The 27,940-nt window shown below is 39.0% G+C and overlaps 1 protein-coding gene across 1 annotated transcript; it reads right to left on the bottom strand.

Moving 5' to 3' along the window:
- Nucleotides 1–506: 506 nt before the first annotated feature.
- lmo4a (LIM domain only 4a) lies at nt 507–22,874 on the bottom strand. The gene is made up of 5 exons (XM_022206767.2): nt 22,104–22,874; nt 11,186–11,433; nt 6,603–6,699; nt 6,319–6,477; nt 507–4,826 (listed from the first exon to the last, which is right to left on the bottom strand). The coding sequence occupies exons 2-5, from the start codon at nt 11,425–11,427 to the stop codon at nt 4,818–4,820; spliced, it is 507 nt and encodes a 168-aa protein (XP_022062459.2). The 5' UTR covers nt 11,428–11,433; nt 22,104–22,874; the 3' UTR covers nt 507–4,817.
- Nucleotides 22,875–27,940: the final 5,066 nt, after the last annotated feature.

Here is a 27,940-nt window from a genome sequence, read left to right as displayed (position 1 = left end):
CAGGTTTACAGTAGAGTCATGAGTGAAAAACCAGAGGAATGTGTTCCCCCTCTGTCATTATGAAAGAGCACTTTGAAATACTACCATTAAAAGCCTCATTGTTACCGTGAATGTGAGGCTAATTGGACAGACCCTGTGAGAGGGAGCTGCTGAGTTCTTCAGGCCTGCTAATTTAAAGAGTCGCAGCTGGCTACTCATGTGTGCCTCAACCCGTCCTGCCTGCTTCACTTTCAGCCTTTAATTTTGCTCTGCAGAAACCCACACAACAAAATGGAAAAGGAGTGAGAGATCCTCAAATTAATGTGGAAGAGGTGATCTTGTAGTTCCCGTGCCAAATGTACTTAAATGGCTAATTCAAAGCATATTTCATGCCAAAAAGCAAACAGAGGAGAGAGTTTGGAAAGATCGGAGACCATGTTAAAAATGTCAAACATGTTTTAATTTGAGGGGACAGAGAATAGAGGAAAATGAACATTTACATTGTTGAAAACAATGCATGTATTCTGTTTTGTGCTTTGTTTTTTTTTTTTTTTTTGCTTTAGACAGCTATGGAGAGCACAAACTGCTGGCTGCATGGGCCCACAGGAAAAAGCTCCCTCCTTTTTAATTAGACCAGCTCACCAGATTAGGCCTCATTAGGCTGCAACACTAGAGTGCAGCTAAAGCCCATGTCGGCCTCCAGCGCATCCCACTTTAATTGCTTCTGTAATGGCCTGGGCTCAGGCCTTTGAAATCCCATTCCTGTGGGTAATCAGCCATGTTTGTCTGAGAACCACAAGCGTTTCTTACTTACTCCTCAGTCTGAAGCTGCTATCTCTAGCTCTTTGCCACATGCTTACTGTAGCTTTAGCCCAATCATGCTCATCACAGTCAGACACACATCACATGTGAGACACAGATGAATGGCTAAATTAGTTCTTCTGAGTGGACTTATTTTGTTTCCATATACAGTTTAGGTTGAACAAAAAGCAAACACAGAAAACATGACTCAAACACTGTAATACACGACACATTTTGTGCACTTAAAACACATCATCCCAGTATTCCTTCATAACTGTGAACAGGTCAGCTTAAAGAGTGAAAACTAGAACATTTCTGGAATAAACATTTAGAGTGTACAGTATGAGTCACTGATGCTAAATCTCTTAGAATAATCTTTCCAAACTCAATTACAATCAACGTACAAAGCCTGAATGTGTTCATGATGTTTGGAACAAGTTGAAAGAATATCATGGTTCACAATAAAGAAAAGTCAATGAGAGGAAAGGATAGCACTGACATTCTTTGGGGGTGTGGAGGGGACGGCTGGACGGACAATTTAGAATCACCAATTAACTTCAGCATGTTTTGGACTGTGGGAGGAAGCTGGAGTACTTGGTGAGAACCTACAGTGAGAACATGCAAACTACACACAGAAAGATCACAGGTCGGGATGCAAACCAGTGGTCTTCTAGCTGTGGGTGACAGTTTTCCCCACAGAACCACTGTGCAGCCTATCTTATATATAAATATTTCAAATATAAAAAGGCTGCTAGTAGTTGTGTGATGGTCAATGTTTTGAGCAGTTATGATGAATCTAGATGTTTGTGTTTTCTGCCCTGCTGAACCGATGCTATGCCCATATTAACGGCATTTTTTCCAACATTTGGGGGTTCATCACAGTCACCATTTTATTGTAGCCTGTCAACGTTTGCTGCTAGTCTGCACTCAAAGGGAGTTTTGCAGATATCTGTTCAAAAGTGAAAGTATAGAGTAGGGCTGAACAATTATTTAATTTTACATCAAAACTGTAATTTAAAACAATGCATTTAGCACATCACAAAGACTGCAGTTCAGTATATACCAGTTGTGGCTATTTAACAACGAGACTTATACTGTAATTAAACTGTATTTAATTCAAGCAGAATAAAACTTCCAGGGGTTGTTTATTGCTACCCACTGATCAGTGTATGCTACAGGGTTCAGGTTGCAAGCTGTGGTTGAACTGACATGAGCCCAGTCTTGTTGTTTAATAGCTACGACTTGTACATTTTGCAGCAAGTCTGACCATGAATTAAAACTGTTGTTTTAATGGTTTTATAAATGCATGCCATCCTCACGTCATATTTTTGATGAGTCAAACAGTAATGCTCCATCATGCAGTCAGCACAAACAAATAAAGGCTGTAGCTTATAAAGGCACATTGAGAGGGGAGAAATTACCTCAAAAAAGTTGGTAGATGGTAAATTCAGTTTAATGTACAATTCCACAGCAATCATTTCATCAGGGTAACAGTAGTCATTTCATCTAAACCACTGTACTGCTCTTAGCTTCTCTTTGTTAGCAGAATACCGTCTTCCTGTTCTTAGTAATTCCAGTTGTTCCACCTTCGTCTTTCTCTTGAGCAATGTTGACTTTCTGTTGACAGGTCGTACCTCTAATTTCTGGGACTGCTCTACCTAAAATTATGTTCCTTTACAACTAAACTGCCTCTACGCTGTTCATTTGTGACATGTCATTAATATGTTTCTAATTAACATATCATATCAGACATTTAATGTATTCCTTTCCAGGTTACGTAAAGACTATAGGCCCATCTCGTCAGTAAACACCTTTGCACTTGACAGAAAAAAAATTAATTAAAAAGTTCTATTACATCTGCACCGCCTGTAGGCACCATGGTCCTATTATCACACTTGAACTTGTTTCATGGCTCTTATCCAGGCTGTTTTCTCCTGACTAGATCCTTGCTTGTGTTGTGTCTACTCTCAGATGTATGTGCTTTAAATGAAAGTGTTTGCTAAATGAAATTGTAGAACTGTATAAATGTGTTACTCCTTTTTGACCAGATGGGGTGTGACACATCATCTTGATAACCAAGAAAAAGTCAAAGAAGCTTAAAACAGCTTGTGAAAGGGGCTATTTTACCCCAATCAATATATTTTTTAAAAACCTAACCCAGTAATTTCTGTGCCAAAATCAGGTGCTCACCTCCAGGGCAGAAAAATGAAGCCAAATGCCAAAAACTATAGTTCCTGAAATGTCCACTTGGAGCTGCTTCCAAAAGCAAGTGAATCTCCACAAACCTTCATTTTATAATGTTTAAATTTACTGAAAAAAATAAACATTTTTGCTGCCTTGCGCAAACAACAGTTTTGGTCTCTATACCTAATGTCTCTGTCTATGCCAACAATACAGGGGTGAATTTTTTTAATAGAACTTACCTGTTTAAATTGTATTAAGGCTTTAAGTTCGGGAAAACTGCAGGTCGTTAAGTTTTTTCTGGGAAAGTTAAGGCATCCCATAAAAAAGTTCACAAACTTTTAAAGTATCAAATTTCAGTTGTGGTCACTTACGTAGTTCATCAAAACAGGCAGAGTGGAATGTTTGACACACACACTGTACACAAACAGGCAGTGGTGACTGTGACGTCATCCACTGGTTTGTCAACTACTCTGAAATTTCAGTTTGTAACTGGCCATTCCAATTTTGGTTTTTGGAAAATGGACTGTAATAAAACCACAAAGTAACCATCATGTTGCATTAAAAAGTTTGGAAAATAGCAACTGAGACCATAAATTCATTAGGAAAATGTTTACTGCTGTAGCAGATCAAGAGAGAATTACAGTAATTTTCTCACATACTTCTGTAGAATCACACTTCATTGTGCAGTCAAATGAGTGATCCCCTGCTGGCTGTAGGTAAGAGTGCTGGTTTAAGGCACTTACATGTCGGCTTCATTTTTCAGACCCAGAGGGTGCGTCCATCTCTAACGTACAGTCAATGGTTTGACATGGCGCTTGCCGTACTGATGCAATGTGTGCTGTGGAGATGGACAAAATAGTGAATTTATCGAGACAAAACAAAGATAGAGGAAGTGTTGAGCTTGTGTAATCTGGAGAGCTGGGTTAAATGAGAAAAGGGCTGTCTTTGATAAAGGCATGGTTGTCTCTGCCACAGAGGCAATTAATTGTTCTGGCCACTTCATGAATTTTAAGAATTTGAAGTCTATAGTTCATAAAGTAGGAAATGAACATGTTCTTTGATGCTGTCAGATTTTGCGTGAAGAAATCAATCATCTGTCTGTAATGGAAAACACGACCACCAAAAGGCAGCTATTACTTTCCCTTACTCACTGACAAACATGTTTGAATATTTCACAGAGAATTACACAGAGTAATAATCTTTACGTATCAATATAGACATGATCTTGTTCAGCTGTCTCATAGAATATGGAAGGAAACACCTAGAAGCTGAAATCAACAAAAGAAATCCATACAATTTTTACTCAAACCCAAAAAACAAACAGCTAAAGTAAGCATGTAGTCTGTGCATTTTTTTAAAATTTTAAATACAGTTCATCTCCTGCAGGAATCACCCTGGTTTTGATGTTCCCTCCTCATTCAAGGTCCACTGTTACTGGCTGGCTGGGTGAAGTCAACAGATGATTCCAGTGGAATCACAGACATGAGATAATTCAAGGACAGTTCCTTGCTGAGTCACACCAATCCTTACCAGTGATATTGCTACAGTTCACAACAGACAGCAGCAGTCTACTGTATGAATTAACTCAGTCTCAGCATCCTCATCCCTTCAACAGAGCACTGGACTTGTCCAAATTTTACTGCTCAGAGTCTTCTCAAAGAGCCAGTTTCTTTTGGGAAGATAAAATCTAAACCAGCAGCAGGAGTGAATGTGTCCCCATTCTGGAGTGACAGTCCATCAGAATGGAGGAAGGTCAGCCAATGGCAGGACTTACAGCTAGGGGAGGAAGGTGAAGATGAGACAGAGGAGAAAAGTGGGGGAGAAGGCACACATTTGGTTTTCCATCTGCTTCCTCAGCAGACCTGTAAACAGAGAAGAGAGCTGGTTAGGAAATAAGACATGTTGACATTATGAAACATCTGCATTAAATTACAAAAAATCTGACTGTACTTTCTCGGCCACATACCTGCCACGTTTTATTCAAAAGCCTCCCAAAGATATAATTGCTACTTTTTCATGGAAGACATTTTGACATGTTTTAGTAGTATATGCTCAAGAGTGAATGAAAAGCTAATGATGGCTGAATTCCATGAAGCTGCACGAGTTTCAGGGTGCTGCTATTGTTCATGCTGGCTCACTGTGACACTGTCATGGTTTTTGGGGGCACTTGAGTAGAACAGAGCCATTGTTAATGGTATTAGTAACAACTGAGCTTTTCTTTCTGTGACAAGTCAAGACGTCTACTGTGAAAAAGGCCTCATTTAGCTTTCTACTGCTTGTTTGAAATTACAACAGTCAATGAGTATTGTCTATGTAACCATGACTCTATAAAATCTTGATAACCAGAGACAATATGTATTCTATTTTCTACCGCTTCTGGCTATATAAATATTATATAAATATTAATTACATAATAATGGATATCTGTAGGTATGAAGTTTCTACTAGGACACAGATTCATAGCTTCAATAAGCGTGTCATGATTTTGGCAAACAAACTGTGTATGAAGTGTCTCTGTGATGATTTAGGAAAAATACTGCTGCTGAAATGTAAAAAAGTCCTTCCCTAAATCAGTTCACACAACTCAAAGTGCCATTACTCATGTGTGTCTATCATTTTCACATATTATGATGGTTCAGTCAGGAGGATCAGAAGAAATGGACAGCATGTGAGTTAAATATGAATGTCGCTGCAAAGTGTCTGAATACTTATGACCATGTGATATTTCAGTTTTTCTTTTTTAATAAATTTGCAAAAAATTCTACATTTCTGTTTTTTTCTGTCAAGATGGGGTTCTGAATGTACTTTAATGAGAAATAAAATGAACTTTCTTGATTTTGGAAAATGGCTGCAATGACACAGAGAGTGAAAAATTTCAAGGGGTCTGAATACTTTCCGTACCCACTGTAACACTGACATAGTAAACTACCATCACAATAACAGAGTGGAGTGCATGTCTGCAAGTGGCTTAGTCAAAGTTAGAGTCAATCAGTCACTCGTTTGTAGGTAAACACATAGTCAGTGTGTAAAAGTCACAATCACAGAGCAATGCAGAGCACTTTAGTCACAGGCACATGCAGACTAACAGGGTCACCAAGTAGAGTCACAGAGACAGTTACCTAATCAGAGACAGACAGTAACACAGGAACAGAGTCAAAGTAAAATCTCTAATACATACATTATCTCTAAGATGGTCTGTTGTTGTGATTATCTGTTCACCCCCTTATTTCCTCCACTTATAAAAAGAACAACAACAGCTTGGTGAGGGCAACACAATGACCTTGTTATTGTTTTTGTGGTCAATTTAAAAGGAGGAGGATAAGAAAGGGCCTATCAACGTAACATGGCTCTTACCTTCTGGTCAGACATAATACTGTTGGCCTGCAGTGGAGTAGAATGTCCACTGAGCAGGCCTCCCCCTGGCCGGTCATGTTCACAGAAGATAGTCCCATTGATGTAGTGGAAGCGATCACCTGGGACGAGGCGGTTCCTACAGGTCGCACAGGTGAAACACTGAGGAAGAAAATAATAGTCTCATCTGTTATTTTATATTTTCAGCTAAGATCAAGATGAGCACACTGACAGCGCCATAATGATGAGGTCATGTCAGTGTCAGAGTGCTATAATTACATTCTCACCTTAAGGTGGTAAACACTGCCTTGAGCACGCATCACCATCTCACTGGCAGGTATAGACTGTCCACAAGCACTGCAGGCTCCACTGTGTCCAAACAGTCTGCAGATAAAATCATGCCACAAGTCTGTTACTTCAACTATTTTACAACCACTGCATAAGCATTAACATAACATAGAGTCGTATCTAGGATCCCCTTAGTTGTAAAATCCTGTGTGTAAAGCACAAACTTCTGTGTAGTTTTCTGACATCTGATAAGCCTTCAGACTCTTGGATCTGTTACTATAACGAGGCTCCCTGGATATTTCACAGGTACCTGAAATAACATTCCAACATTCACACAGAGCTGTTTTCAGTCTGAATGCCTCTGAACATGCCATTCTGGGCCTTAAATATACACACAAGAGTGAAATAGATTAACTGATATTCAGCCTTCAGCACAAACAAAAACTTCATGACTGTAGGATCAGTCTGTTACCTTCACTGTTGTAAGTCAAGGTTTGCATTTGATGCCTCTACCACCCCAGCCATGGCGGGTGGCATCTTGAGACCACCATCAAATTATATGGCCCTTAAGATTTGCATGTAACAGAGAATATCAGGCCCTTTTTTTGCAAAAAAAGCTCTGGCTATATTTAACTCTTATTTTGTATGTTGTGCATATCTGGTTGCTTAAAAAAGTACATACCATATTTACAGTTCAAAAAAAAAAAAATCACAATTCCAGATTAACAGCCTCAGTTAAAGAACTTTACCAAATTCTAATACAAAGTCCAAGCAGAAGGTGTCAGATTTGGTGTCTCTGAACATTGCAGCACACAACAGCAGTCAGTCCTTATCTGTCTGAGGCTGACAGAATGTCAGCACCTGAACTGCAGCAGATTGAACTTTTAATAGGAAGTCACTGTCATCATTACAACATCTTGTGAAACCCTGTGACACTTACTTGACCAGTCTGGGTTCTCTCTCTTCTCCATTCACTCTCTTTCAATGACTGCACAGAGTAATGATTTTTTTTAATCTTAATCCAAACAGTCATTTAATGACAGCGTCTGAGAGGATCTCTATCCTCCTTAATTAACCTGCACTCACACACACACACTCCTCCCCAGTCTCAGTTACAGCTCATCCTGCTTTAGCGGTATGAAGGGTGAGAATCAGGGGACCCAATCTCAAACCAGGGCGAAGGTAAGCACTTCTTAGTCCACCTCAGCTCTGGGCTGAGGCATTGGCTTCCTGTCTGCAAAATGTGACTGATCCTACAGAAACATAGAGAACGGTCTTATAACATGAGCAACGCACACTGTACATTAGTCAACCAAGCAAAATCCAAACATGTAATGTGTTTTCGTCATGTTAGAGGTTGTGCCTGTGGCTGTGAGAGCAGTGCACAGGCAGCCGAGGTTTTTCCACAAATTAGTCAGTTCACCTAAATTCTACTGAAGGCCTTCTATGCACATTTGTGAGCTCTTTTCTTGCGCTCCTGCCACAGAACGGAACAAATGACTGCCAAGTGAGAAACCTTAGGCTGCTGTAATTCTTAAGTGAAGTGGACACTGGAAGTTCAGAATGTTCCAATTTGGAGCTCATTTCATTGAAATGAGAGGTTTGCCCTGCTGGTCTCAGGCTGGATGAAGAAACAAATAGAAGACCTCTGTGTGGGTTTAGAGCAAGTCTGGACCAGTTTATCAGCAAACACTAATACAAGAGTGTTATTTTTTTAGGTACAAGCACACTGAAAGCAGGTTTGCAGCTCATTTATGATTAATGTAGAAAAACACAGAGATTGCTACTATATTAGAAATAGTTTTCGGTGTTGTTCCCGTGAGTATGTTTAACAAAGTATATAGGAAATATGGTATAACAAGTCCACTAAACAACTCCAACAATATTGGAAATTTGGCTCCTGAGGACCACAGGTTGAAAATGCTCCCCTGAAGGATGCAAGGCGTCTGAACAAACTGATTAAAAAAGCTGGCTCTGTGGTTGGAATCGGATGGAACACATTGGAGGATGAGGTGGAGAGACGGGCATTGAGCAAGATGGAGGCCATTCTGACAAACATGGATCATCCATTTCACATCTGCCTCAATGAACAACGAAACATCAGTGGACGGCTCCTATCCCTGTGCTGCAAGACCGAAAGATTTAGGATATCTTTCTTGCCATTAGCAGTCAGGCTATTCAATTCAAAATTAAACAGATAAGAACCCTGACAACTGAATTTCCCTTCGGGGATGAATAAAGTGATTCTGATTCTGATTCTTATACTCTTCCAATGAATATTGATACGGTGATGCTGCGATAGATGCGAAAGGTTACGGAGAGCAGAGGGGGCATCAGCTAAACACTGGCACACCGCTGAGAGATTCAGCAGGTAGTCTCTCTAACAGCAGTAATGGGTGATTCAAGCACATCCAGACCATCCAATTCTTAGTGTCCCTTCATAGACAGATTCAAGATGTGTTGTTTTTGATTTGAAGGAGTGTAAGCTAAGGGCCAGTCACAAGGATGTAGAGACTCAAAATTATTCAATTTCTAATCTGAAATTACACTGCTGTAATGCCCTGAATATTAATCTGGGGTATTTTGATATCCATCCATCCATTCTCTATACACCGCTTTATCCTCATTAGGGTCGCGGAGGGTGCTGGAGCCTATCCCAGCTGACTCGGGTGAAGGGAGGGGACACCCTGGACAGGTCACCAGTCTGTTGCAGGGCTACATATACAGACAAACAATCACACTCACATTCATACCTACGGGCAATTTAGAGTGATCAGTTAACCTCAGCATATTTTTGGACTGTGGGAGGTATTTTGATATGCACCAGAATAAATATCTGTATTGCTGACTCAATTTATTGGTGGGCTAAACAGGGAATTTCTTTAATATACAGCAGGCCTCTTATGACTGTACAGTCTTATTGCATATCCTTGTGTAATTTGAGTGTACAGTAAGAGCTTTATTTATTGTATGAGAAAAGTCCTCAAAGCCACTGTATTATTACTGGCCTGATACACAAAGTCCCTTCCTTCTCAGCAAGCCTTGAACTGTGGGTTTCCACTTCCAGCCCTCTGTTTGCCCTCAGAGATGTGGGCATCCACAAAATCCCCATCTGTTTTACACCATTCCGCCTCACACACTTTCAGTGTCACTCTGGCACAAGTTCATACACACACATTTGTGTTCTACAGATTTTTTAGTACAGCCATCATCGTTTGCTTTCATTCATAAGTGCCTTTCCCTTTGATGAATCGATTTTTGGTTCTCTCCCTCCCATGCTGAGTTTGTTCTTGTCAGACCAACAGAAATTAATTTTACCAGTCCAAATAAACGACCAGTGACAAATGTTATCATACTAAATATAACTTGTGTATTTGCAATGCACAGTGTAAGTAGATAAAATAGGAACAGGCAGAATAATTACATCCCGCAATGACGCTTTGATGTGTAAATATGGTGAGGACTTAAAGGGGAACTTCGTTTTTTTTCAACCTGGGGTCTGTTTTCATATGTCATTTCATACATGTGAGTGATGGAGAAATGAATTTTCGACAGAGCTCCAGTATTTAGCCAGGCAGGCAGCCTCGCAGCTCAGCTAGTGAAAAGTATGGGGCAACTTGCCCCCCCCGCGTCAAAGTCCGCCCTAACATGCTTTTTTTCCCCACACTGACCAGCTCGGATAGTCTCAATGAGTGTCCCACAACATATGAGAGATGAGAAGTGAACGAAAACCTCCACATTACCTGGCAATCGCTCTTTGTTGTGGTCTGTATCCAAATCTCAGGATGCTAGAAAGCAAATCTCGTTCCGAAATCGCACGATAGCTCGCGCCAAAACACCGGTTTTGGCGCGAGCTATCGTGCGATTTCGCGAGCTGTCACGCGATTTCGGAACAAGATTTGCTTTCTAGCGTCCTAAGATTTGGATACAGACCACAACAAAGAGCATATGAAAACAGACCCCAGGTTGAATAAAACCGAAGTTCCCCTTTAAGGCTAAACTGTTTTTTGTTTTTTGTGAGTGAGGTATATGCACTCTTTTAATAGAATACTGATTTTCTTATTTTCTATCCTACAGCCTGGTCCCTGTAGCAATCCCTCCTTTAGGCATCATATTTAAGCAGCGCCTTTTTACCATTTGATCAACATTTGATCTTATGCAACTTGAGTTGCTGGTCTGTAGTGATGGAGCAGTTTTCATTTTGCTCTCAGATAGTCTGTTGCAGGTTGGGCATTTTCACAGAAGCAAAGCATGACTTACTTTAAAGTCAAAAAGGTCACAGCCCTGCCCCCAGAAAAAACTCTAAACTGAGAGTTCTATTTTCAAGGTAACCATCAATAACAAATGTCAGTCACTGCAAAAGATGAAAGCATGGTTTGTAATTAGTGGTTTGCTAACAATGTTATGGAGTGAGTAATGAAAAGGCAAGAGTTTTCATTGGCAATATAAAAACTGATTGTTCAGAAACTCTGGAGATTTTATGCGACTGCACATTTTGTGTACTGTGGAATTGTCCTGTTGAATTGTGCAAAAACAGACAGAAAAGGCCAAGCCATATGTCCAGTCCATCAGCAGGGCTCACCTGATGTAGTCGTTCTTGCAGAGGATCAAGCCACCTTTGCTGTAGCAGGTGCTGCTGTACTCGCCCAGCTGAGCATGGCAGCAGGAGCACTTGAGGCACCGTGTGTGCCAGTACCGCTCCATGGAGAAGAGCAGGAAGCGGTCTGAGATTCGCCCTCCACATCCTGCACACGACCTGCCTGCTGTCCCTCCAGCACTGCCCATCACAGCCACTGTGGGCGCCTCCACCCTACTGTTCACCATAGCAACCTGAAGACAGGGCAAAAGGGAAAGCAAAAGAGAGCACTGGTCAGTATCAGATGGCTGAGGAGGGACAGTGACACAAACAATGAATCAGCTTGTACGTTTTTATATTTAATATATGTTGGCAGACTACTCAATGCTGTAACAAAGAGTTTCCATTAGATAGTTCACAATGTACAAAGAAAAAAATAATTCCATGATCCTGAGTTTTTGTTTGAATATTAGCAGATAAAATAAGATAAGATAAGATAGACTTTATTAATCTCACAAAGGAGAAATTTAACATTACAGGGCTCTTAGAAACAAAAACAAAAAACAGGAGTGCAAAAGTCACGAAAGTGCAAGAACAAGATAATAAATATTGCACATAATAACAACTACACAGTAGTGTTATACAGTCTGATGGCAGTGGGGATGAAGGACCTGCGGTAGCGCTCCTTCTTGCACTGAGGGTGTCTGAGTCTCGTGCTAAAGGAGCTGCTCAGCTCCACTAGAGTCCGGTGCAGTGGGTGGGAGCTGTTGTCCATGATGGATGAGAGCTTGGTCAACATCCTCCTCTCACCCACATCCATCACAGAGTCCAGTGGGCAGCCCAGGACAGAGCTGGCCCTCTTGGTCAGCTTGTTCAGTCTCTTCATGTCCCGCTCTGTGCTGCCCGGGGCCCAGCAGACGACAGCGTAGAGGAAAGCAGAGGCTACCACAGTGTCATAGAAAGTCCTTAGTAGAGGTCTGCACACTCCGAAGGACCTCAGCCTCCTCAGAAGATAAAATGTGTAAACTGCATCCATCTTAAATAATCATTGACATGGACATCTTGGTGGATCGGCTGGTTGAGTGGGCGACCCATGAACGGGGTGTGGTCCCTGTGGTTATGGGTTCGGGTCCTGCCCATGGCCCTTTGCTTAGGGACTTTTCTCTCCACTGTCCTATATAATAGAAAAGCGTAAAAGGCCAAAAATAAAACAATCTAAAAAAATATTAAAAATCAGTGATAAAAAAAGCAATCAATTATTATGCCTCTTTATTGTGACAGCTCAATGGTAGGTGCTGAAATAGAAAACAATATCTTCAATTTAAGTTTTCACTGGGCAAAATAACAAAGCTACTTTAACTTACAGCATATGCAAAACTAGTCCTATTGATTTTTCGGTAAAAGTTTCAGACAAAACTGTAAATTTTGTTTATTTTACATTTTTTCTTTCTTTGTTCAACTGTTGTTATTGGCATCAGTGATGTAAACTCAAAATGTATTATTGTCATATTCTTTCATTAACTTACTTTACTAACCCTAATCATTTCTTAAGGGCTGTGACGTAAATGATCTTCAGTTCAGAGACAACAGCATGACAGTCTGTTAACTTTTACAAAGCCAGTCTTATCTCACAGTTCATTTAAACACCGATTGCAATGGAAACAACAGACTCATTTTTGCTCTCTACTCCAATGCTCTTTCTCGTGAAGTTGGCTAAGCTGCTCTTAAAGAGACGCTACCACAACCTTTCTGCTGTCATCCAGCTGTCAAGAGAGACATTTTGTGATAGATTAAGATTTTCATCTTTGTGACCGGGTAGAAAACAAATCTGTTCACAATAGTGTCATTTAATTTAATGCCAAGATCATAGCTCAATGCAATGGCTGTAGGTAGAATATCCTGATTTAGAACAGCCTAGTAAACTGAACAACTGTCTATTAAATAAAATTAAAAAAAAAAAAAACAAGAAAAAAAGAAATAGTTAATAAATGTTTTCATCACAAATTCCCAGGGGACAATGTGATTCTGATCAGTAGATATTCAGTTTACAGCAATATATAACAGAACAAAGCAGCAAATCTTCCCACGTGAAAAGCTGGGATCAGAGATATCAGAGATTGTTATTCAATGAACATCTTAAATGAGTTCTCTACCCTAACCAGTAACATCCAAGGTAGCACTCATGATGGGTAAATCCAAGGCTTTGACTGTGCTGTGTGTCAGTGTGGCAACATCCACATGAACAAGCTCCTTTCAGTGGATAGTACAGAAGGGAGCTTAAGTCAACGTCTTATCCTCAGTAAATCAATTCCATGCTGAACACTGACTGAGAATGTAAAGAGAAGTACATGAGACAGGAACACAGCCCTGTCCTCCCAAATGTGGCTCTTGGCACCAGATCCAATCAATTGGTTTTTGCAACTTCCTGCTAAAAAAGCTGTGGGCTATTTACTTGTGGGGGTATTGGAATGTGAAACCCCAACAGGAAGGCACACACACGTACATATGCATGCTCACAGCACAGAGATGCTGTTTTACAACGAACAAGTTCAAAATTGGAGTACAACTCAAAACACACACACACACACACACACACACACACACACACACACACACACACACACACACACACACACACACACACACACACACACACACACACACACACACAGTTCTCTGGGTTTGCAAATAACTCTCATCTTAACTTGATAATATGTCCCTTGAGGAGGCTCTTTGAATCTGTGGAACATTTGGTCAAACAAGCGTTCTGACTGAATGCAGAGGCTCACATTCTCAGGAAATGTAGTTTATTTTATTCAGCTGTTCATTTCTTCAACACTTCCTTCACCCATATTAGAAACAAAACTATCGCAGAACACTTGAAAAATGTAAATGACTGTAAGTAAAGCAGCTGTGACTGTAGTTGGAAACAATGCTACAGATGTACCATCAAGCAACATTTACCGTACTCCTCCTACTCTCATTTTTTCCATTGCAAAACTCAACTGATTTCATGCACAGCTGGGAATAATATTGCTTTTGAGTACAACCATAGCTGTGTGTGCTACTCAGCAATGAGTCAGCAACACTGCCTTTTCAGCCGCTTCCATGATTTATAATTAGCGCCAACAACAACATAAAATAATTGCAGGGCTAGATTTCATTTTCCAAATGAGCAACAGCAGCACAATTTGTCCTCTAGAGCGTCTAATTTCAGCAAGGGCATGTTTAGCTTTACGACTAGCCTTCCCACAAGATTATTTGAGATTGCAGCAGCTGGTCCTCTGCAGTGAAACAGGCTGCCCTCAATACCCTCATTTTCTAGAGTAGACACCTGGCTCTAATCAGCCACAGGAACACCATGTTAAGAAGCCCAAGGCTACATTAAAACCACAAACAGCCTCATGCAGTGGGAGCAAACCTTATTAGTGATGGTTCATTCATGAATGAGCTGATCCTTTGAATGAAAAGTGAATGCATTCATTTAAACCACAAACAAATTTTCAATATTAAATGTGTGAAATCATGTGAATTCTGTTGTTTATAATATTATCATTAAATTTTCTATTTAAGATGCTGTATAAAGCTCTACAGTATTAATGACAGTTTATTGTACACATCAGCACAAATCAAAGATGATTAAATTGCAGTAGAACACATATGGGATGCTTATATTCACACAGGCAGACCTTTATGAATCAAAGTTGTAATCAGCAGAATTTGTGTCTGTGTACATCCAGGGGTGTTTTTGTTTTGGCATCTCAGTCACTTTCAGTCATTTCTGAACCAACAGAGTTGCCACATTGGATTTGTCTTCAATTGAGTTTAATTCAATTTTATTTATATAGCGCCAATTACAGGTCAAACTGTCTCAAAATGCTTTACAGAACCTAACATGTGACCTGCAGTGATGGAAGACCAGTTGATCCAGTCTTAAAGCATTCCTAAAATGAATGTAAGCTTTCACGTAGGATGATCAGCATGTTATTAACTCTTAATGTCTGACTTTTTCTGTTTCTTCTTGCGGTTTTGAAAATTGCAGCATACTGTCTTCATAAGCCGCTCCATTATGTAACATAAATATTTCCAGTAATTAACTAAATAAATGCCTATGGTAAACTTTTTAAGTATATCATGTCCAGATGTCACTGATCAAAATTAATAACTGCTATTTATTAGCATCAATATGAAAGCCGATGGATTGGTCAAGATCTGGTTATGACAATACACTAAGGCTGATGCATTTTCAGTGTCACATTGTGTATGCAGTACAGTTTACAGAGTTTCATTTTAGGAGTGTGCATTCTGTCAGAACAATACTCCCTCAGTTTTAGTATTGCAGTTGGTATAAGCAGAAAAACAGTTGGATCCCTACCACTGTGATGGATTAAGCTGAATAAGGACATTGATGGACTGCTAGACTGTCAGTTATACTATCATTGTTAAATTATCAAACTGTTCTGAAATGTATTGGGTAAAATACTGCAGGAACAACCCTGTGATGGTTGTATGTGTCAGGCTATGAAGGTCAAAGAAGAAAAAAAATGTGGCATTCGCCTTTCTGGGAATCACAACTGAAGCCTTTATGAGGGCAGCTCAGACACCAGCTGCAGTAGCTGGCCACGGACAACACTCCCACCACAGAGAGAGCATCACACCAGGCACAAAGCTTCCTAATTCTGAAGTTCAAATTCACATAGAATCATGATTATATTCACTACTGCAAACTTTCTATCTTAAATTTTATGGTTTACATAAAGAATCAATTGGAAATGAAACGAAACTGGACACATATTTGTTTATCGTTGTGCTTTATTTTGCTTTTTCATGTTTTTGTATCATTTGGCTTGGCCTCAAAATTACACAACATTTATTTAATGTCAGCTTGGCCATGGTGAATCCAGTCATGAACTTGTACCTAACAAGTTCATGACTGGTAAAGCAAAAGTAATGCTTAAGAATCTGTGTTTGTATTCTAAAAGAACTATTGAAGCATCAGATGAGGCTCTGTACTACTCTTGTGTCTAGATAGTCAATATGAAGCTAGGCCTGGATGATAAAACGATAGCAATATGTAATGCAGATGGACAGTTCATCAACCGCAATAAGAAATAATGTGAAAAAATGTTGGATAGTTCTACTTTAAAGCACTAGATGTAAACTACTGTGAAAGCGCTAACAAAAGTTTGGTTGCGTGATCAAACCTTTAAGCTTGTTTTATGCTTGACGTGGCCGTGAGGTCCACGTGGCTACACGTGGATGAATTATGTCATTTTAGCAGCCATGCCCCCTCACACCGCCCTTCTCAAGCTGATAATTTCTGCATTGCGCACCTCGACATTTTTCTAACAATGTGGATGGAAATGCATGGAAAACACACATTCTATGGGAAAACATGGCGGAAGAACGAGAGCTCCATTTTTTCGGCTGGTCTTTATTAAGAAAATTTGCTGTTTATTCCTTACATGAAGCTACAGCCTGCTGTCGACTAGCTTACCTTAGATTGAGGACTCAAAGCAGAGGGAAACAGTCTGGAGCTGTCCAAAGCTAACTAGTAATCTGCCTACCAGCACCTTTAAATCTCACTAATTAACATGTTACATTTTGTTTCTTAAATCTGTAAAAAAAAACAAAAAAAAACGGGTAAAAATTACGCATTTTGATGAGATTCAATAATACCCTGGAGTCTCTGCTGGCTGCCTTGCAACCTCACGCTTCCAACAAGACTCAGAGAAGTCAACAGCACTGGACTAAGAGAACCCCACGGCCCTCTGTAACACCCTAATATGTGGCTAAACTCTGGGTTTTGTTCATGTTTGATAGAGCCAGGTTAGCCGTTTCTACTTCTTTACAGTCTTTGTGCTAAGCTAAACTAACTCTCAGACAGAAATCAAACAATGTGTTTATCAGCACACGACCAGAAGAGAGTCTCTGTTATATAGTATGCAGATACAATAAATTTATATTACTATATAATTTATTTTAGACATTTTATGAATGTTTGAACTTGAGCTTGTATTGAAGCTGGATTAAACACTACACTACCATCAGGGTATTTTTCTTCAGAACATGGAATTTTTAGTTGCAATTAGGACTAAAACACAGCATGGATCCAAAGTATGTTACATTCTTATATCACTGAATTTATCCTGAAGCTCAACTTCTGACTTCACCCTGCCATTAATGTGACTGTAAGTAGTTATTATGTATAATTATTACAATATTTGACTAAATTTGTGCTGAGATTGCGGGACGCTTTATGTGGCCATGTTTCTGAATGTCTTTCTTCCTCTTTCATTTCCTGTCGTCAGTGCCAGATTCCTTTGGGCGGCACATCACCAGCCGTGAAATCAATTAGTGGGCTGAGGCTGCATAGTATAACAGCTTCCACCCCCATGAAATAAAGTGAGAGCAATTTCTGGATGGAACAAACAGCTCATGCACTAATGTGACGGCTTCTTCAACCTTGCAGTTTGTCTTCCTATGTCATACACTTAGAGGTATCACAGCCATCTATAGTCGATGACGAAAAACATTTCATCAGAATATTTTACAGCTGGTTGCTGGCAGAACCACTCTGACCGCCTCACGCTTAGACGCACTGTATCGTGTCATGTTCAGAGGAAGATCCAGCAGTCAAGGTTCAACCAAAGAAGATCAGGGTCCTCAGCTAATGAGCCCTTTTCAATCCTTCAAAAGAAAACACAACTGGCATGTTAACAGCTAAACCTCATAAATGTCCTTAATCTCAGTACAAGCTAAATATTCCAAGCGTGAAACTAAGCGCGAAGGAGAAGCCAATGTAATCATCATGCAAACACCTGTGATAATTCAGGAGGATTCAAGACAGCTGCCAGCTAGCTCTATAATACAATTTTTATCCAATTAAAATGCAAATCCTGATTTAATCATCTCCTGCAACACAAACGTCTCATCAGTCTTAGGCAGTGGAAGCAGTGATGTTGATATTTCAAGCTCGAGATGTTCAAGGCTATCCAGAGACTGGAAAGCACTGCTCTGTTGATTTTGACTGTGGTAGGTAAAAAATATTCAAGACCACAATATACAGTACACAAGTAGAGCACATTGCTGTGTGTATAAAGAGCCTAGCTTCAATCTATAATTCAACTCGACATCGCACTTGGCCATGGTGAATCCATCTCACTTGAAATAACCTGAAAACACATTAATTTAACATTTCATGCATGTATTTAATTCCTACCCATCCATTAGCTATACATTATTCCATTATTTATACACTGCTTAATCCTCATAAGGGTTGCGGGGGGGCTGGAGTCTATCCCAGCTGAAAGGGACACCCTGGACAGGTCGCCATTCTATCGCAGGGCTACTTCCGTTCTTATCCATAAAACACAAAAAAACCTAAAGCTTATTGGATCAACACTGGTTGTTCTACAAGCATCTTGTCACAATGGAATGGGGAGGATGCGTCTCACAGCTTTGGTAGCTTTCTGAAACACAATCTGGCAATCATTTCACACAGTGTGTGGAGGTGAGAAAGTAAACAGGGTTTGAATTTCTCTCAAGCTTTCATTTCTGTCACTTCTGAATGTAACAGCATACAGAACATGTATTAATCCTGAACCATCCAGTACAGGGAGGTTTGTGGCCTCCCTGCAGCTAGAACCTGTGTGTTCTCTGCTCACACAATCGACTGGCCACCATGTGAAGCTCACAGTAAAGCCCTACTTGCTCAGTCCCTACATTTTTTCAACAATTTGGCTATGTCTTCAGTGTTGTCAGAAAAACAGAAAGGCAGCTTCACATCATGTAAGTCTAAAGCCGAATTATCACTGCTGAATCTAATGGAAAATTTAGGTTTATTATAAATATGTTGCACATTTTTAAAATTTATTTTATACTTGAGAGTAAACAATCTTTTCTTATTGACAATATGAACTACGACCAATTAGACATTTAATGTTTACATTTTTTAAGAAATGACAATAATGTTAATTTAAACATAAAAAAAATCTCAGCTGTAATGAAAAAACTACATGGCAACTGTAAAACAGAGCTTAAAAAAGCCATAGATTTTGTGGACTGTTACACACTGTTCCTTTGTACTATATGTGGTGCCGCTACCCTGTCTATTAAAATAAAAATGAAAAATTTGTTTTGTCCCTCCTATATCAAATACACTGAATTGTTATTATGCTATGTATGTATATGTGTAGCTAATGATTACGTACTTCTCCTGAGAATCAAGAGAACTTGCCGCTGCTGTCTGTTCTGTAAGGAAATAAGAACCTGGTCCTGTAAGAAAGAGTAGTATTATGACTGTATGTCTTTTAGATCTTAGAATTGTTCAGTGTCCTCCACTTATTTTTCCTTTTGAAAAATAAAAAAATAAAAGTGATTTCACAAAATTAATTGTCTAAATATACATAAAGTCACCTTCCTAAAATAACAGCCTAATTCATTTTTTGACAAAAAGGATATTTATGGCTAAATCATCTCCTCATGATGCTGGCCACTTCTGGTAAAATTTCCTACATCCTCAGTTGAACAGATCACGCAATTCTACCCCTGTAGTAAAATGGCCTAGGTCAAGGTTCAGTGTGGTGTCGTTCAGTTTTGTGCGTTTACCGAAAAACCTGAAAAATGACAACGGCCTTTATTTTAAGCAGGTGTCAATATGTGATCATTTAATTCACAACTCCAAAACAGTAGCAGCAAACAGTATGTGTTTTTGCAGAGCCTTGCTATTGCCACCTACCTCAGCGACATGGTTTACAGTTGAAATACTGATGGTGCCAGCAGCAACCTGCATGCATCCGTCAAATCGTGTGTGGTGTTTTATTAGTCGGTCAGCTCAGCTAAATTAAAACACCAGTTTTACTAAAACCAAATGATTGGCTCTAATGAAGCCACTGAGTTAAGGAACAATTATTGACAAATCAGTAAAAGCCAGGTGGATTATTAATATTTAATTCACTTAGGATGTGATAGATGTCTGTGACTTCCTGGTGATGCTGATACAAACACCCTGATTTCACTGCAGGTTTATGTCACTACTGTGAGAGAGACATACTCTAATTGTTCTGTCTTTATTAGGTGCTCGTACACTCCCTACACAACACAAAGGCTTGCAAATAAACAGCTACTCATGTTCTGAAAGTGATGAAGGGGTCAATAAAAAATGGAGCTAATGAAGAGACACAGTTCCAGGCTCTGATGGACTAGATTCCATGACAACAGCAGTGTCTTAATTAGTACAAAAGATGAGCCTTAAAGCGTATAATGTGCTGCCTGATTCCTTCAACAAGGTTGTGTCTGGACTGAAGGTCTGCTGAATTAGAGGTTGAATCAGGCCATGACACTGTGTGACACTTTTTATGAGTTATGAATGATCTTGTTCTGACCTTTTTGGACAGTTTAAAGCACTAACCAAATAACTGCAGCAGTATGCGTGCCTGTTAGGATTGCAGGACTGTGTAGCTGTTTCCTAGGATGATGACAGGTCAATTCTCAGAATTACCAATATATTTTTTACATGTAAGAGGACTGAATTTGAAAGCACTAGCCAAAGAATGTTAAATGATATATCACGTTTATAAAAAAGAATGCATATACATGTGTGGTGATCAGTTTTGCTTCCTTCACATTCGGTAGCAATTGACAACTGAATCTACAGTCCACTAGAAGCTGAGATGAGCAATTTCATTAAACTTGTTGTTTTATTCAGAAGTTATTCCCCGCTTATCTGGGTAGATTCTGGTCATAGCAATTCTATGAACTTCTGTAAAAAGCAACTGGATTTCTCTTTTGGTTGTTGAAGATGCAGAACTGAAGAAGCCCTTTGATTAAGAGGTGAAACCTCTTTAGTAATCAAGAAGAGGAGTCCAGTTGCATTTTTTTTAAGCTTTTAGGATTACTATCCCCTTCCTTCTTTCATATAATACACCAATTAAATCATGGATCCCCCATCAAAACCAGCACACACACTCTTCAACTGAAGTGCCATTAACCAATAACCTCAGCTAATTACGTCTATGAAAAGCCACTAAATAAGCCTGACCGAGGGCAGCCACAGTCTCCAGTAGCAGAGTGATGGTCAGACTGGTGCCACACTGAGGCAGATTCAGTTTCATTCTCCTGAGAGAGACACGCCGTTTCATTAAAACTGCTCTCTTTTTAATTAACACCAAGGGCAAGTTCATGTGGTAAAAGTGTTCCCTGCAGAAACCTGCTACAGACAAATTATAAAGATGTCATTTCAGTGCAGTAGAGCCAAAAGTATATATGAAAATGTTCATATCTTCAACATTAATGAGGAAATGATCAAACATTGATAAAAGGAGGGGAGCAAGTTATTTCACTATGACTTCAATTTCACTTTCCTTCTAGTAATCCATCCATTCATTCTCTATACACCGCTTTATCCTCACTAGGGTCCTTCGAGTAATATTAATAATAATATTTTTACTGTATCTTACATGTATATATATATAAATTGCATATTATATAAATACTTATGAAACTAGAAATTATCAACCAGTAATTTATGCAAATGGGGTGGGATTCAATATGTGTTTGTTTACTTCTTCTCACGACTTTTCGACTTTGTAGAACTAGTTTCGCCCAAGTCAGCTGGGATAGGCTCCAGCCCCCCACGACCCTAATGAGGATCAAACGATCTAGATAATGGATGGATATATATATATATACTATTCAACCTAAACTACCAATTTTAATACGCTTTTTTAAAAAGGAAGAAAGACATTATGGCGCCTGTACTACTAGCTTAAAGTACACATTCGTCTAATGTTAGCGTTTGTAAAACTTCCTTTCATTTGTATGTTGCAATAAAGTGTGTTTTACATTGGAGAAGAAGTGCAAAAAAACCAAAAGCAGCATGTTGCTGACTGAAGATAAAGCACAGGAGTTGTATTTGACTCACCTCACGGCTGTGAACTTGGACTGAATTCTTGTAAAGCTGCTGGTGACTGCTGTCGCCCTCAGCTCAGGTCCAGGACACACAGATATTCGAAACTTTTCTGCTGCTATATTTTCCCCGCGCCGGTTTGTCTGAGCGCAAAAAAACGGAGAAATACGAAGCCGCTCCTCCTCTCTGTTTCCATTTACAGGGCTTTCTAGCTGTGGCTGTAGACCCGTGGACGGATAGCAGCTCTCCGACAGCCGCTCACCTCTCCACTGGTCAAAGCGGGACTTAAATCCTGCAGGTCAGCGCTACGGACACTCGGTGGAGCTTTTCTTCAGCACTGCAGCTGGAACTCACGCCTCCTCTGACGTCACAGGGGGCGTGGCTCCGGTCTGCCGTCAGGAAAGGTGATGGAGGTTCAAAGTATCTGCAAACTGATGAGAAGAAGTGATCCATCATCATGTTTTGCTCATCATTTACTCATTTTCGCGGCTTATCTAACAGTCAGCTCTGATTTAGTATTTAGCATTTTCTATGTAGTGGTCTGCTGTGGGAGTGGAGACCTTAGACAGGGACAGAAAGAGACTGAAGAGACTGGTCAGGAGGGTCAATTCTGTTCTGGACTGCTCCTTTGACTTCATAGAGGAGGTGGATGAGAGGAGGATGTCGGCCAAGCTCACATCCATCATGGACAATCCCTCCCACCCATGCAGTGAGCTTGACCATGGAGGCTTTAAGCAGCTCCTTCAGCAGCAGACTAAGATATCCCCCCTGCAAGAAGGAGCGCTATCGTAGGTCATGCATACCATCTGCTGTAAGACTATACAACATCAGCATAAAAAAATTGGCACAGCAATTTTTGCACTGCTGCATCTTGCACTTTTACATTTATTTTACAAGCCACTTTATATTGCTGTTTGTCTACAGTGTATTCACACTATGTTTTCACATTGTACATGTTATTATATTATTATTATTATACATATGTTTATTGCTGCTGTAAAATTGTTGCTGCTGTGACAATGTAAATTTCCTCTGGCATGGTGAGCAATAAAGGATAGTTTTATCTTATCTTATCTTGTTTTACTTTATCTTATCTTATCTTATCTTATCCTACCTTATCTTATCTAATCTTATCTTATCTTATAATCAGCACTGATGTATTTCATGTGACCAACATTCACTTATGAGACCTTCATGTATTATTATTACTCTGTATTAATCTCTTCATTCCTATTTATTCCGTGCTTTGACAGGTCTCTGAGACTGTTGTGCTGCTGAAATAAGTAGCTGACACAGGGCACATACTGAAAGAGTATTTTGTTATCCAGATCAGAGAACAGCACAAGCTGGCTGTGTAACTATACACCTAATCTCCCTGCTCACACTTCTGTTGGGCATTTGAACTTTAAACGCTGTCTAGAACCCTGTTGAAATGATCATCTCACTGTGCCCTTTTTCTACAATGATTTAATGGCACTTGAGTGGAGAACTAGTTCCACCAGCCATTTATCTCAATGAAGCAGTATTCACATGATGGCAGCAGATGGAAACTAGATAATTTTCTCTAAATTAAAAAAAAAAAAAATTCCTTCAACATTTGGTTGAAAGTGAGCTGATGGTTTCAAATGTGGCAGGCATGTATCATTAGTAAGATAGTTCAGATAAACCCACTGTACCCTACCGAGTACTGGCCAACCAAAGACAGGTAGGCTGCTGAAAATATGTAGGAAAATGTCCAAATCTCAAATATTAATGAGGAAATTATCAAATATGTTTGATAGAAGGGGGGAGCTAGTATATGCAGGTTATTTCACAATGACTTGAATTTAATTTTCCATCTATTGATATTGATAAGAAGGTAATATTATTACAGTTGTTACTGCATGACATCGCAGTCATCTATAATAAAGCATCGCTATACATGTCAAGAACAATAATAATGTCAAAATATTTTCAACTAGTATTCACTTTGATCCTTAACTATCAATATCTGGAATTACCACTGGTATCACATTACAAGTCAGCAACTACCTGTCTAAACACAATAGAGAATTTAGCAACTTAAAAAAAAGACACAATAGACAAAAACAGTGCTAAAAAGATCAATCTCTGAATCAGAGTTATAAACTGAATTCTAAAAATAATATTACTTGTTTTTTTTAAAGGATGTGTTAAAGCAAAAGAAGCTAACTGTGTACATTTTATTTGTTGTCCCTATGCATCTATTGAAGGACAATAAGACAACAATAAAAATGTAATTATATGAGATTAAGTTTCTAAAAAATATCTACTGATAAGCATATGTGCATCTTCGAGGGACACACAAGCGCTTTTAGGGCTATAGTGCTGTATGAAGCTTTTTATAACCAAAGGAGGGCTCAGGGGAAAACTGTTCTAACCACAATGTCAGTTCCCTGTCAACACCTTTAATTATGTGGTTATTTATAGTGCCCTCAGTGCCTCTTGTGGCTTAACGAAGCCTATAGCCTGAACCACAGGCATACATCACAACTGCAGAGGTCTGTAATAAACACAACAGAGGTTTAGTGTCTGACATAGTGCTGCTCAGGGATTCAGAGTCTCGGAAGTTATCTGGTCATATTAATGCTCTTACTAACCAGAACAGGCTTATATGTAAAGATGCTGGGGAGTTAATCTGTTCAACTGATTGGCAGGAAGAATAAAGCACAGGTGAAACTAACTGTGTTATTTGCTCCAACAGCAAACACCTTAGGTGGCTATAAAACATTACAATGTGGTGTCGCTCAACACGTCCAAACACATTAATGAACTTAGTATAAAAGGGTAGAGACTGGGGATTTTTTTTTCATGAGACACGAATACTGAAATTGTAATCATTACTACATGCAGCAATAGTGTTACATTTTTCCTATGAGATTGCACAATAATGTGTAGAGTCTGACCTCTGGTGGACAAAATGCTCACATGCAAGACCAAATGCATTCTATGGAAGTGGTGGTAATCTCCATCCATCCATTCTCTATACACCGCTTTATCCTCACTAGAGTCGCGGGGGGTGCTGGAGCCTATCCCAGCTGACTCGGGCTAAGGCAGGGGACAGCCTGGACAGGTCGCCAGTCTGTCGCAGGGCTACATATATACAGACGAACAATCACACTCACATTCACACCTATGGGCAATTAGAGTAATTAGTTAACCTCAGCATATTTTTGGACTGTGGGAGTGCCCGGAGAAAACCCACGCATGCACAGGGAGGGTGGTAATCTCATCTATGGGAATATTGCAGTAATACTGAAACTGCACTTCTCTGAGCAAAAAAAAAGTTTTTAAGTGATTGAGGCTCCCAGCTGCATAAAGAGATCTCTAGAGGCAATCCGTGCATCAGCTCAAGTTAATTCATGATTATGCCAGGTGTCCAATAATCATAACATATTATCAAAACGAAATTTGAAAAAATACAGATTTTTTAAAAAATCACTTTTTATACAATAACTGAGAACAACCACACAACTAAGATTTTATTACAGATCAAAGATGGGCGCTTGTGTTACCTTGTTGTATTTGCCTTTATGAGTGTATTTTTTTTAATTCCATTGAACCACGGTTCAAAAGCAATGTCTGATTTTCATTGGTAAATTGTCACAGAATTATTATTTATTATTACTTTTGCCAGATTCATATTATTTTTGTGACCATTGTGGGTTTTTCTTTCATTAATCGAGGAGTACCAACAATTTTGTCCACGTGTTTATCGAGGTGAACATGTGAAATGTTTAAAAAAATAACTGATTAGAAATTCAGTAATGAAATGTGTACTGACCTCTGTTGCATTAAGTTCCTATTGTAAACTTTTTATTTTTAATGAAGTAAATCGTATTTTTTTAAATTTTGCATCAGAACAAGTATTATTTAAGTTAGAAGTGACACAATTACTATACAACGCTGAACCATCTAACATTTAAGCTACTCACTTCCAAGTATTCTCTATGTAACCAATTGATAAAGAACCATGTAACACCGGTGTGTCAAACATGAGGTCTGCAGGCCAGTACCGGCCCACCAGAGGGTCCAATCTGGCCCGTGGGATGACTTTGTAAAGTGTAAAAATTACAGAATAGATATTAGCTGCAAATTGTAAATTTGTAAAATAAAATTTTAAATAATTTCAAGACCATGACAAGTTATTATGATCACAAAGTAAAATAACATATTGTTCATTATTGTTTTGTCATTCTCTCTCTCTCTCTCTATATATATATATATATATATATATACATATATATATATATATATATATATATATATATATATATATACTGACAGTCAATAGAAATTTTGAGGTAGAAATGTACGCAGAATTCTACTTGTAGGGGGGTTGTAATTATTCATTGTGGATTTACTGATGATCTAGTGCCCTGGTAGTTGAGATAATGATGAGTTGTCATTTTGTCATGATTCATTGCACATGGGTTGGTCACTTTGCAAAAGTGAACCAAATACACACCAAGCAATACTCTGTGAGTATCTGCACAATTTGACAATGGGTTTTGAAGGCCTATATAAAGGCCCAAAAAAGGCCACCATTGTTAGTCCAGTGAACAGCATCACGCTGCGTCTCTCACATGAACAATGTCTCCGGGCACTGGGTATGGTGGAGGCCGGTTTGAGCTACAGTGATGTAGCCAGGCGTATGGGCTGTTCCCAACCCACAATCAGAAGCCTGGTCCAAAGCATGCGCCGACGGATTGCTGCCTGCATGGAAGCAAATGGAGGCCATACTCGGTATTGACTGTTGTGACTTTGTGTTTGGCAGGTGCTGTTTTCTTTTGTGAAATTCTTTATTTGAAACCATTCTTGAGACTTAAGATTTTTGTTTCTGTATGCCAATATGCTAAACAAATGATTCATATGAAGAAAATCCAGTTTTGGGCTTCAAAATAAAAATTATGTTGAAAAATATGGTCTCAAAGTTTTTAATGACTGTCAGTGTGTGTATATATATATATATATATATATATATATATATATATATGTGTGTGTGTGTGTGTGTGTGTGTGTGTTGTTTTTTTTGTCTGACTTTAGTCATTTGTCTCATTTTTTTGTCGTTTTGCTTCCTTTTTTGTCCCTTTTTGTTTTTGTCCTATTTTTTTTAAATCATTTTCTGTTTTTCTTTATTGGCTGTTTTGAGCATTGTTTTTGTTGTTTTGTGATTTTTTTTGTCTCACTCATGTTATTTGTCTATTCTTTTGTCATTTTGTTTCTGGCTTTTGTCATCCTTTGCCTCATTTTTGTCTTTTGTATCTTTTTTGTCTCTTTTTTGCTTTGTGTTTTTGCCTCCATTTTTCATTGTGTTGCTTACTTTTGTTGTTTTGTGTCTCATTTTTCTAATATTTTTGTCTTGTTTTTGTTGCTTTTTGTCTTTTTTGTCTGACTTTTGTTGTTTTGATCATAAAGTAAAACACTATATCATTCAGTTTCAGATACCTGTGATTAAATGTTTTGTGCTTTTTTAAATTCACTGTGATCTGCAGGTGTAAATGATAAACTGAGGCATAATGATGTTGAGAATGAATTTATTTTTCTTGAGAAATTTCAGGTTGTTCATAATCTTTTGAAAAAAACATAATTCCTTAAATGTGAAAATTTTTGCACTAAAACAAAGAAAAAAATTGGAGTTGTGGTTATTTATAGGCTACTATGATGCGATATAACTGATCAAATCAAACTGGGCTGAATGTGGCCGCTGAACTAAGATGAGTTTGACATCCCAACATATAGGAATGGGTAGGTTGTTGAACTACACACTCCATACTGTAGAGGGCGATGTACCTCTAGATATAGAGATAGCTGCAACCCGCTAACGATAATCA

This window comes from Acanthochromis polyacanthus, chromosome 18 (assembly GCF_021347895.1).
Source record: "Acanthochromis polyacanthus isolate Apoly-LR-REF ecotype Palm Island chromosome 18, KAUST_Apoly_ChrSc, whole genome shotgun sequence".
In the NCBI taxonomy this organism is placed as follows: Eukaryota; Metazoa; Chordata; class Actinopteri; family Pomacentridae; genus Acanthochromis; species Acanthochromis polyacanthus.
Note: the sequence above shows the minus strand (reverse complement) of the source record. Positions and strands in the feature narration are given on the sequence as shown.

Excerpts from the sequence above, each read along its gene's own strand:
- lmo4a (XM_022206767.2), bottom strand. The coding sequence starts at position 11,427 with ATGGTGAACAGTAGGGTGGAGGCGCCCACAGTGGCTGTGATGGGCAGT. Across the intron at positions 6,700-11,185 it reads TGCAAGAACGACTACATCAG|ACTGTTTGGACACAGTGGAG; the intron begins GTGAGCCCTGCT and ends TTTTATCTGCAG. Across the intron at positions 6,478-6,602 it reads GCAGTGTTTACCACCTTAAG|TGTTTCACCTGTGCGACCTG; the intron begins GTGAGAATGTAA and ends TTTCTTCCTCAG.